The 12,416-nt window shown below is 42.2% G+C and overlaps 1 protein-coding gene across 1 annotated transcript in view; it reads right to left on the bottom strand.

The window, feature by feature from the left end:
* dnah9l (dynein, axonemal, heavy polypeptide 9 like) overlaps positions 1-12,416 on the bottom strand; it is a 34,013-nt gene that overhangs the window by 2,660 nt on the left and 18,937 nt on the right. The window contains exons 44-69 of the mRNA XM_046857816.1: positions 12,254-12,416; positions 12,027-12,173; positions 10,990-11,103; positions 10,763-10,906; positions 10,496-10,678; positions 9,802-9,903; positions 9,202-9,336; positions 8,640-8,813; positions 8,268-8,503; positions 8,036-8,158; positions 7,318-7,522; positions 7,077-7,241; positions 5,823-5,963; positions 4,922-5,092; positions 4,583-4,705; positions 4,201-4,394; positions 3,975-4,123; positions 3,752-3,879; positions 2,868-3,095; positions 2,593-2,784; positions 1,949-2,068; positions 1,581-1,823; positions 1,256-1,438; positions 1,002-1,117; positions 378-490; positions 156-296 (exon numbers count right to left, since the gene is read on the bottom strand). The exon at positions 12,254-12,416 is cut by the window's right edge and continues 71 nt beyond it. Of these exons, the coding sequence (XP_046713772.1) occupies positions 156-296; positions 378-490; positions 1,002-1,117; positions 1,256-1,438; positions 1,581-1,823; positions 1,949-2,068; positions 2,593-2,784; positions 2,868-3,095; positions 3,752-3,879; positions 3,975-4,123; positions 4,201-4,394; positions 4,583-4,705; positions 4,922-5,092; positions 5,823-5,963; positions 7,077-7,241; positions 7,318-7,522; positions 8,036-8,158; positions 8,268-8,503; positions 8,640-8,813; positions 9,202-9,336; positions 9,802-9,903; positions 10,496-10,678; positions 10,763-10,906; positions 10,990-11,103; positions 12,027-12,173; positions 12,254-12,416 (4,133 nt within the window). The remainder of the gene's footprint in view (positions 1-155; positions 297-377; positions 491-1,001; positions 1,118-1,255; positions 1,439-1,580; positions 1,824-1,948; positions 2,069-2,592; positions 2,785-2,867; positions 3,096-3,751; positions 3,880-3,974; positions 4,124-4,200; positions 4,395-4,582; positions 4,706-4,921; positions 5,093-5,822; positions 5,964-7,076; positions 7,242-7,317; positions 7,523-8,035; positions 8,159-8,267; positions 8,504-8,639; positions 8,814-9,201; positions 9,337-9,801; positions 9,904-10,495; positions 10,679-10,762; positions 10,907-10,989; positions 11,104-12,026; positions 12,174-12,253) is intronic.

Below are 12,416 nucleotides of genomic sequence, written 5' to 3'. Positions count from 1 at the left end.
CTGGATGAGGGTTTATGCCATAAATGTTGGTTTTATTGTTGGATCAATTATCCTTATATATTCTATGACTGGAGTATATTTTGTTTTACCTGTACTGTGATTGGTCAGATTTGGTCTGTCTGTGCTCTGATTTGGTGTTTGTGTGCATCTCCTACCTTCCATAAAGAGTCCGTAGATGTAAGCACCCTCTCGGGCGGGCTGGTTAAACTCCTCCTTGAATTTCTTTGTTACGTCCACAGTTAGAGTCATCTTATCCAGCGGCCACTCATTCTTACGTGCCAAACTCTGCATCACAGCTAAAATTGCGAGTTACACACTGTACAGTAAGCCTGTGATGATGGAGATATATATTTATATAGTGTGTGTCTGAGAGATACCTGTGAGAAAAGACTGTGGGTTGAAAAGCCCTGAGAGCCACACTACACTCGGAAGAGAGAGGTCCTGAGTCCAACTGTCCAGCTCTCGACAGCGCAGCAACACATCATTGTACCTTAAGGAAAGAAAATCGGTATATCGATTAGTCAGAGATCACAAACCGCATCTGTAGCAAACTGCACAATACCAAATTCCATATTCCATGGATTTAAAAGCTGTTTTAAGTCACACATACAAGGACATTTACAAGAAAAACTTTTCACGGGCATCGTGAGGGAAGGGCGCCAAAAAACGGTTCGAAACAGTTGTTTAGCTTCATGAACTGTTTGTACATTTTCTTTCCTGTAGAATTTGCATGAAAACACACAATTTGCCTCCATCTTAAATCCCCAGGAAAAACCATAATGCTCAGACAAAATGCAGGAAAAACCAGGGGTCATTTCATGAGGTTTATATCGATGCTTCTGCTAGAGATGATGGATGCAGGCGGTGCAGCTGAGGGGTGAAATAAACGGCCTGCTACTGTTAAATGGCTTCCAAGGAAGCATTGTATTAATAATTATAAATGTGTGTGTGTGTGTGTGTGTGTGTGTGTGTGTGTGTGTGTGTGTGTGTGTGTTTGTTACCACTGAGCCAGGGTGTAGGTAGAAGGATAAGCGAGCTTAGTCCAGGTGTCAGGAACGTTATCAAAGAACAAAGCTGTCTGTAGTTGTTCCATCTCAGAAGATATCGCCAACTCTCCCTATCTCACACACACACACACACACACACACACACACACACACACACACACACACACACACAGAGCATCATTAGACAAAATTCATATATCATAGAGTCAGAATACACACATAAAACACATTAAACAACACACACACACCTTCAGTCCTAGGTCCAGCTCTTTTAAAGAACGTCGTATTTCATTGACAAGCGTGTTCATGCGCTCGCACTCCTGGAAGCATACCAGAATGTAGGGCGTGCGCTCAGCTGTTTTGGACATGAGGTCAGACATGTTGTATTCCTCTGGAAGTTTCTCCAGAATTTCATCCAGGACCGTCTTTACCTGGAACATCAAATCATTTTCAGAACCATCAACATCCTTTAATAATTGCAGATGCAAACATCTGACAAGGACTAATGAGTATCATTGAAGACTAAAACCCCGTCCCTGAGGCCCTGAAGCCCCCGAGGCCCCTGAAGCAGACCTTCTCCTCAGTGCTCTGTGACGCTCCCTCGCCCATAGCCGAATCTCTGGTCTGTAGTTCTAGCAGAGTGTGAAAAAGGCTGTCGGAGGTCACCGTCAGGAACTCGATCTCAGCATTGGGGTGGAGCCCATAATGTGCCGGGCTCTCGTGAGGAAGCATCTCGTTTATGAAGCTGTGGTAGCCCGCGTAATCCAGGTTGGAGGGAACAACAAAGCCAGGAGCTAAAGAAAACTTCCTGTCAAACTGGGAAACAGAAAAATGTACTAAAGCTGAATAAAATGACAAATTAAACAGAATAAAGAGAATAAAACAAAGCAATGAAATAAAACCGTATGTGTCTTTCACCTTAGGGGTCTGTGTTTGTGTACCTGGTTGGGCTGCATGTACTCCTCCAAATACGTCCTACAAAGTCTCCTGTCCCAGTCATCGGTGATGTGTCCTCCGTACATGATCTCTCCGAAGAGATACCGCAGGTCTTCCCACGGCACCTAGAACTCAACCAGAAAATAAATCGATACACACTTCTTTATCTTCTTCTTTCGGCTGCTCCCATTAGGGGGCGCCACAGCGGATCATCTGTCTCCATACCCACTGTCCTCTACATCTGCCTCTTTCAAACCAGCCACCTGCATGTCTTCCTTCACCACATCCTTCCCCATAAACCTCCTCCTTGGCCTTCCTTTTTTTCCTACTTCCTGGTGGCTCTATTCTTAGCATTCACTATGTCTCTAACCAAACCATCTCAATCTCTTACCTCATCTCCAAAAACTCTGTACCTTCACAACCCCGCTAATGAACTCGTTTCTAATCCTGTCCATGCTCATCACTCCCATCCTTAACTGTGCCACCTCCAGCGCCACCTCCTGGCTTTTTCTCAATGCGTCTGTCTATAAACCGTCCAACAGAGCAGGTCTCACCACCATCTTAGAAACTTTAACTCATGCAGATACCCGAAGTAAGTGAAGTAATATCAGTGTAGTGGTGGTCCTGGGGTGGTACCTTTCCCACACACCTGAGAGTTGGCCTCCAAATAGTTGTAGAGCACGTTAACAGAAATGGTAAGATCTCCGGTGTTGAATGGATATTTGCGATTCCAGCCTTGAGGGCCAAACTTCCTCCTCTCAGCAACACATGCATGGAAGTAACACAATGAGAACAGGATGGTCTTAAACTCCTGCTCCCGGGAACACTGGTCCAGAATGTCCTACACACACAAACACACACACCTAACACACCTACATAAAAGCATTACTGTACATGTTGTGTGTGTGTCATATATTTCATCACTTGGTCAAAGATGTCCAGTGCTGCGTGAAGGTTGGCCAGCATTCCGGTTGGAGGCTCGTTAGTGATCTTGATGGAATTTTCCAGAACGCCTTGAGGAATGATGTGCTCCTGAGGGGTGGCCGCTGGTTCTGCGCTCATAAACACTCTGTAATCCGGGTGACTGTTCTCACAGCAGTGATCCAGAAGCTTCTCCAGATTTCCCAGCCACTTCGCAACCAAGTGAATGTTCTAGGACATTATACGAATTAGTTTGCAGATATTAAGGATGATTCAAGAAACGTGAAAAAAACACTGTTGTTCTGTTGTGGAAAAGTTAAAACAGAAAAGTATTTTTGGAATATTATAATATAATATATCATATTATTTTTTTCAGCACGTTTCTGGGTTCACGAAATTCTTTCATTCTTCCTTTTTTTTAAAAAAAAGAAAGGAATAAATTTTTCCCATACTCACTTTATTTCTTTGATTAATTCTTGTTAATTTCTTGGCCATTATTTGTAGCTTAAAACATATTTTGCCATTTTGGGTCGATTATTCTTTTTTTTTTATATATAGAAACATTTTATTTCACATCATAAAACAGCTTGATGACGAGGTACTGCACGTTAATCGGTTACAGAAAAGCATCTCGCTGAGGTTGTTGATATGTTACTGTTATTATCCGTTGCTTTGGAGCGGTTTCTCAGATCATTCTGATTTTAATTTCAAGGATTTTGTGAAAACTACAGGCTTTTGTGAGAAATCCATTTTGTGTTGAACAACTTGTTTTGAGGAATGCACTTTTTTTAAATATTAAGGATGATTAGAAAAAAGCTCCAACGCAACTGAGAAAAACTGTAATCTGCATACAAGTAAAATATACATATCATGCAGCAGGTACACACTTGTAGTATAACCCAGTGGCCTTCTTGGGAAGCTTTCTCCATGGCTAGCTCGGCTACAGCCTCCTGGCCTTGGCCGAGAGAGACGTTATGCAGTTTTCCGAGGTCTATAGTGAAGCCAAGCTTCTTACCTGATGAGAGAACGACATATTACAGTGACCTACACATCGACTGTCATTATCTTACCATGGAAATGAAGCATCAGACAGCGTGTACGCAGCATTACCCAGAGACTCCACGTCTTTCAGTGGGTCAACTCCAGGTGACAGGATGAAGAACACCGGAGAAGCTGGACTGCTTTCCTTAAATGACTTTGCAAACTCCATCTTCCTGCTCTCAGTGTACTGCACCCCCAGCTTCTCCTCCACAAAGTTCCTGCACCAACGTCTTCACATATAACTTCTGGAAAAATGAGCATCGGTTTCCACACAAGAAGAAAAGTCTGGGCGTACCTGAGGGCGTAGGTCATGCGGTCGGAACGGAGAGCCCGCATGAGGATGAGCTTCTGGAGTGAGCTTTTGCTTTTCCACTCCTGAGGGAGCTTCTCTTTTTCAGGACACTCAGACTCCACCACTTTCTTCCAGCGTTTGGGAGAACCCTCGATGTCTCGGTCGAGGCCCCGGAACTCGTCTGTGAAACTCATCGTCTGCAGAAGGACAGACAGGAACAAGCGCTGTGTGCTTTGATCTCTTCAAACATCAGGCTGCAGGGATTGTATGACCTCTAGGAATTGAACTTTTACTCGAGTGTGAAATAAGTTGAAATATGGAGAAATAGGTGTGTGTGTGTGTGTGTGTGTGTGTGTGTGTGTGTGTGTGTGTGCACATGTAGTACCTTGATGGCACTCCAGGCAGAGTTGGAGAGGAAGTCTACAGGACTGATGTAACTGTGGTCAATATTGAAGCGCAGAAGGAAATCCAGCTCCCGAATATCAATCTCCTTATTCATCAGTAACAACTGAAATCCAATGAACACAATTGGAGACGTTAGAGACGTCAAAATGCTTAAGAGTTCGCATTCTAGATCGCCTTGGCGTGAGCAAGTCACAATCTGATTGGTTAATGCAACCATGTATATGACGCTACTGATTTCATTTCATTTCTGAAAGCCTGATGGCAATACGTGATTCGTTTTAGCTTTCGCTCATATGTAGCATCCAGCCACGTGTGCTACCTGAAATGTGAGCTGAGCTGTGAACGTGAGCTTGTCTCTCTCAAACAGGCCTCTGTTGATGTAGTTAAAGGTGGAGAAGGTGATGCAGTCGATGAGCGTGCTAACACGGGTCTTAACGTCAGCACACACCTCGGCGTTCCGCACCGCCTTACGGAAAACCACATCAAACGCCTGTGAACACAAAACATGTTAAATAAAGTTTTACACAATGCTCCAAATGCAAGAGGTTTTGGGATTTGTTTCTGCCTGAAACCATGTCAGATTCAGATATAATTTAGCATATTATGCCAATTTATTATGCTAGCTATCTTTTATGCTTGTTATCATTTACTTATAATGCTAGCTATCTTTTATGCTAATTTTTGTTGATTTATCCTGCTTACCACCTTTTATGCTAATTATCGTTTATGCTAACTATATTTTATGCTAATTATCGTTTACTTATAATGCTAGCAATCTTTTATGCAAATTTCCATTTACTTATTCAGCCAGCTATCTTTTATTCTAATTATAGTTAATTTATTATGCTAACTATCTTTTATGCTAATTATTATTTTACTTATTATACTACCTATCCTTTCAAAATGTAAAACTTTAACTTTGAAAGTTATCCAAAATATAATAAATGAAAAAGTACCAGAAAGCTAATTATAGCACGCATTAACACGTGCACACTCAAGTTACATTTGTAAAAGCAGACTATATTTGCTATTTATGTTTATAAAATGGAAAAATTATAAAGAAATGTGGGTGGATACAAAATACAAAGAATTTCGACTGGGAAAAAAATACATTATGTGGGTGGATTACATCTGTTTTTTTTTTTTATTGTATAAAAAAAGGGAAAGAAATTTCAGGTTCACTAATCGCAATAAAGACCCTCGTGCATTCACAAGCAGACCTTGAGTGAGAACTGATACATGGGGTTGATCTTGTTGAGGTCATTGATGATAAAATAGAGGAGGGACGATCGTACTGCTACGGGTCTGTAGTGCTCACGAGCTTCATTGATCTTTACCTCGTTGACCTTTGCCTCTAATACCTGCACAACACACAGACACACACACACACACACACACACACACACATGATTAAACAGACTGAGACAGCACACACAGCAGGAATTAATTGTGTAAATCTCCAAAACTGAGCAATCAAACAGCGACCAGGTTAATGAGGGACTTTCTAAATTAGCATCAAAGCACAGACTGAATGAACAGATTCACTGAAGTGATAATATTTTGTTACTTGATAACTGATCAACATCGCCTTTTTAGCTTCTGCTGGCTTTATTTTCCATCCAACAAGAGCACAAATTAATTCCAAACACTTTTAGAATCAGTTTGAAGTTGAACACAAATATTTTCCCTCTCTGAGACTGAGAGCCGCATCAAATCCCAGTCAGCTCTAAATATTTGGTTTTACTTTATCTAAAATGATTTATTTCAATTTTATTTGTCCATCTTCTACTTTGTGACATGATGCTGCCTTTTTTAGAGGTCGACAAAACCGATTAATTGGCACCGATAGTTGATTGCTGGAACTATCTGCTATTGGCAAAACCATACTAATAGTTTTTCCGGTGCGCTGTCGTTGCGATTGTGACCTCTAGAGGCGAATGACTGACACCACGTGCTGTTTGTTTTGACACACGAGAGAGCCCTATATTATATTTATTTTATTTTCTTATATGTGTGTTTTTTAACCCATATCCGTTTGAAAAACAGTCGATTAATCCGTTTTTGGCAAGTACAATCCAACCTAGATTCCTCTTTGAAAGATTACTTTACTACTTTGTCTTTTTTGTTTGTTTTTTGTATCATCTGGCATGTTGAAGAGGCTGTTTAGTTGATCTTTGGTTCATGCAGTTTTAAGGTGTAAAATTCAATTAGTTTTTTAGTTAAATAAAACCTCACAAATCAAATGTTTTTGGCTTTTCATTAATATGAGGACTCAAGCAACTTTGAGCCTACATTCAATATGAGTCAAATACTCACGTACTGTTCAAATCAGATACTTGCAGACTTTTACTCAAGTCATATTGGAATTGGTGACTTTTAACTTGTAACGGATTAGGTTTTACACTAAGGTATCTATACTTTTACTCCAGTTGGATTTTCAGCTACTCTTTACACCTCTGCATTGAGAAATGCACCTTCATCTCGATCTCGGCCGCCGTGTGTTTGGTGCTTTCCAGTTTTTCCACCAGCATGTTGTCACCCAGGAAGTTACTTTCCGCAGCCGATAGTCGGGTCAACAGTTCGTCCTCCAACTGCTTTAACTCGATTTTAAACGTGTTTTGCTGCTTCGTCAAATCAGACTGCACACACAAGACACTTATAAGCCTGCAAACATCTAAAGCTACATCCACTATAATACAATTAACATATATTCACCTTGAGATGCTCGAGGTCAGGTCTCTCCAGGTTGACGACCTCAGCCAGGAGCTGGTCCTCCAGTCCGTCCCGAGTCACGGTGAAGTTGATAAGTGTGGTCTGAGCCTGGATCTCCGGCTTATAATGTGGGTTGGCCATTTTGGTGTGCAGAATGAGTCGGAAATTTGGGTGGAACAAACACTCCTTATCCCCTACTTTAATATACCTACAAATGTAGGATATTCATCACAGTGTAAATATTATAGGGTCATTGTACCGTCACTCTGGACATGTCAGTACCTCTGAGATACATTCAGATATGTGTAACCAAGATAAATAATCATAATAGTAGCATCCCAATTAGAGGAAAACGAGTGGGTTAGTACAGGGTGGTGCAGGGAAACGAGAACTCTTTGGAACTAGGAGTTTGTGACCCTCAGGCATCGGCAATCGTTTGGAATCCGCATGAGCAAGTTTCGAAACACTTGCCGTCAGTTATAATTAGGGTTTCTGCAGGTTTCACCAAGTCAAATCAGAACCTTTTTAGAACCTTTTTAAGATCGTTAAGAATACAATTGATGCCTACATAAGATTCTTTACAGAATGTAGGAATTATAGAACAAAAATGTAAACATAAGTGAAGTATATGACGCCCGGTGGTAAACATGTTAAACTGAATATGTGTGTGTGTGTGTGTGTGTGTGTGTGTGTGTGTGTGTGTGTGTGTGTTATCTCTCACCTGCCCTTTTTAATTGTGTGTCGACCCAGTAACGGATCTATAACCGGGTCGATGGTCTCCTCTAGGTTCTCGATTAATACAGGTTCTCCTGTTACTACTGCCTGCTCTATTACATCAACGTACCTACACACAGACACACATATACAGGTGGGCATGAACACAAACACACTATAACCTCTCATAATTCCTTTCTCTGGTCACTCTCTGGTGACACACACTTACACACACTTACCCCTTCTGCCCCAGATTAGTGACCCAGAGGCTGTTACCATAGCGACTCTTCAGCCATTTAATGCCTTGTAGTTGAGGGTCGATAAGGAGAGGCCATCGCTCACAATTCAAGAGGATGGTAGCATTCTGTGTCGACATCTTATCTCCTGGCAAACCTTCGTTATTCCACTTTGCCACTGTAGCATCATCTGTTAGCATGGAGATGGGATCCAGGCCCTCGGTCATAGGAACAGGAACCTGAAAGTAAAAAATTGGCAAGCAACAGTGACCATTACTGAGGCAGTGATTATATCCAGGGTTTAGATTCTCCATTCCTGATCTACACTCAATATGACCAGTCAGTGTTAATACACACACACACACTCACACAAACCTTCTGCGTGCGAAGGTACGGCATCCAGAGGTTGTGCAGGAGCTCGTATCTGTATCTTTTGGAGAAGGAGCCGGCGTAGGAGATGAAGGCAGCCGTGAGAAGAACATCTCCACACAGAGTTGCCTCCTGCTCCCGGTACTGAGCTACAGAGTGTGCCCAGCGTACGTTCTCTGACTGAGAAAAATCAAACACACACACACACACACACACACACACACACACACACACAAATGGAGGATGCAGACAATTATCAATGTGTATAAAACCCTTGCAAAATCTCACCAATTTTCACCTAGCAGGAAATGGTGGCTCATTGGATAAGACTCAGAAGGTCATGGATTGAAATCCCACCACCCCCCAAGACTGGGCCCTTGAGTAAGGCCCTTAATTCTCAGCTGCATAACTGAGATAACTGTATGTTGCTCTGGATAAGGGTGTTTACAGAATGCTGTAAATTTAATAAAAATCTTACACAACACATGAAATGTTTATATATATTAATATATACACACACACACACACACACACACACACACACACACACACACACACACAAACCTACCTCCAGGCCTTTTACTAGGCGGTTGGCCAGTTGGATGGTTTTATTGGTGCGATTCACCTCCTCTTGGCATCGTAGCTTCTCAGAGGTGGCCTTTTCAAACGCTGCAGTCAGAGTGTCCAGGCTACTGTCCAACTCCTAAACACACACACACACAAACACACACATTTGCCAAAAGAACACACAGGCCAGACCAAACATTTTAATGTCTTGTCTTTTAAAAAGGGACCGATACATTTTGAAGATGTTTTTACCATGCAGGGTTTCTCCATCACGGTTTCTATCATATCATCAACATATCAGGAATCAATGCAAATTTACTGAGGCGTGTCTTAAAATTACACCATCAACCTGAAAGGAAGTGCTGACTCAGTGGATAAGATGTTGGACCAAAGGGTCATGGGTTCAAATCCCAGCACCACTAAGCTTCTACTGCTGGGCCCTTGAACAAGGCCCCTAACTCTGCATTGCTCAACTGTATAATTGAGGTTACTGTAAGTCGCTATGGACAAGGGTGTCTGCCAAATGCCATAAATGGAAAGAGAGAAAAGAGAGAAAGAGAGAGGGGAAGAAAGAGAAAATGATGGTCAGACAGAGCTTTACCATGAGCTTTTTCCTGATGAGATCCAGTTTTTCTGCTGCCTCAATCAGATCAGCATTGGCTTGAGACAGAGACATCCTCTTTATCTCTACCTCACAGAACACCTGTATACACACACACACACATACACACACACAATCTACTAAACATGATATTAATGTAATAAATATTTTGTGATTATTGGCTTTATAATCATTATATTAGTCTTGTTAACAACTTATTTTCCAGACGATTTTGTAACTCTGGAGGAAGTGCTGAAGTGTGTATACTCACGAAGATCTGCAGAGGGCAGCAGAGGAGAGAAAGAGGAGCAAAGACACTGAGACACTGAGACAACACAACAGTTAAGAGACAAATAAATACAAACGAATGGTATTTAGTATTTACTCATAATTTATTTATATACATTTTAATCCCAATACCACTACTGATGGGCCCCTGAACAAGGCCCCTAACCCTCAGCTGCTCAATTGTATATTTCTATATATTTACACAATTCAAATTATATATTATAAATGCTCATATATTTGTACAAGGTGTTGAACCGAGTGCTTGTTGGGATAAAAGCACATAAGTGCCTATTGATACTAAATATGTTTGTTTGGTAAGTAAAAATTTTGTGATTGTGATGTGATTGTGCTCATCTACAAAATATACAGCTAGGCTGAAGATAGCGAGAGGTTCTTCCTGGAATACCTCATGAAATCGTATGATGTTGATAACCCAGGCGCACAGTCCGGCTGCAGCCGAAGACTTGAGGCGCACAAACTCGGGGTTGAAGTCCGGGTCGCTCAGATACTCATCCCTCAGCAGTTGCACGGTAGCGTCAGGAATGTGCTCTTTATCAAAGTTCACCAGTGCCTGCAGGAAATCATCCACCTGCAAAGCACACAACAGAACACTGGAGAGCTGCTGCAGCTCTTCTTCTTTTGAGTGAAGAACGTATGCAGATGCACTGCTCACTTTGCTCATGATGACTTTAGCTGATTTCCAACTGCGATCTTTAGGAACGCGTCCGTTCGGAGCGAGCAGCACCAGCACCGCAGCTAACACGTTGGTCACGATCACCGGTGGGTTTGGGAACGTCCGTAACTCGGTTAGATTCAGCTGCAAACACAAAAAGTGGACCAGATGTGAAGCTAATACGAGGTCTCGCTGATTGTGAACATCGTTTGCTCCTTTTCTCTCACCCTGTTAAGTGTGTTGAGAGCAGCGTCGGCTGCCTGTAAGGCTGGTTCGGCTTTAGCCAGGTCCTGTTCTGTTTCCTTCTGCTGCTTCGTCACCTCAGCCTGGATCGCTGCTACCTGCACACAATCATCCTTACAAACTATCTGACATGCAAAATTTACCTCTACCAGTATCGGCTGTGCATTTCACCCCCAACCCCTCAGTGGTGCCCTACCTGAATCAATTAACCTCTTAATAGCATCATTATGACACCATGGCTATACAAATCATCAAAATTATAGAGAAATGCAGTATAACAGAGCGCTGCATCACACACAGGAATCTCATACAGCGAGAATGAATGCCATGAAGCAAGAAAACCAATAAACACAATTCATCGAGTCTCTTTTCACTGTAGCCACAACCGCAGCACACGCATACATCGTCTCTAGCAGAAGCTGCGATATTAACCACAACCTCATAAAATGACGCTGGGGTTTCCCCTGCATTTGTTTTTTGGAGGAAAGAAAAAGTATAAACTTTCGAACGATGTCGTGAAAAGTCCGTCTTGTAAAAGTGTATCTGTGCCCAAATCGATTTCTTCTCGTCTGTTGATGATGATGTTGTGGAATTAAAAGACCAAACGAATGTATTTGAGATTGTGCAGTTTGCTACAGATACAGGTTGCGAGTTCTGACTAGCGCTGCTTTCTGACCAGCCAATCGAAGAACGTGAAAATGTCGACGTGATCGGACGACTGCTGGATCTGATTGGTTAAATAAACAGCCTTCGAGTAACAGTTTATGCTACAAACGTCTGCAGTGGCGACTCCTTGGACCCTGGAAACATGTGATGTGACGGTTGAAATCTGATTGGATAGAAACTCTGATATATTCAGATGCTATGAAATGAAGAGAATAGACTACTGGGAATCATTTAAATATGTATTCATGGACAAACATATATTAAAATGTAAGTCAATGATTTGAGTGTAGACCAGAACCGAAAGTCTTGCTGACCCTGAACCTCCACTGTCTTCTTCTGTGCATGTGCATCTCACCTTCTGCTCCTCTGCATCAGCAACACTCTTCTCCTGGTTCAGCTTGTCCGTCTGCTGGCCGATTTTAGAAATAAGGGCCTCTGTGTCACTGTTCCTGTGATGCAGTTCCACTTCCTGCAGCGCTAGCTTAGCCTTCAGATCCTCCACCTGACATTAAAAAAAAGTTCTAACGGAGGCAAAGTAGCGGCGCCTTTTTTAAAAATAATGGAAATTCATTCGAACGTAACCTGGGAGGCCGTGGTTAGAAGCTTCTGCAGGCCGTTCTCCAGACGCTCCATCTTCCGAGTCAGCTCCATCCTTTTCGTTGCCAGCAGGTTGCCGTATAACTTCATGAACTCCAGGAAGCTCTTTGGCGTGGTGTAGTTGAAGTGTTTCTCGTTCTGCTGGTAC

The sequence above is a fragment of the Silurus meridionalis genome, chromosome 1 (assembly GCF_014805685.1).
Source record: "Silurus meridionalis isolate SWU-2019-XX chromosome 1, ASM1480568v1, whole genome shotgun sequence".
Classification (NCBI taxonomy): Eukaryota; Metazoa; Chordata; class Actinopteri; order Siluriformes; family Siluridae; genus Silurus; species Silurus meridionalis.
Note: the sequence above shows the minus strand (reverse complement) of the source record. Positions and strands in the feature narration are given on the sequence as shown.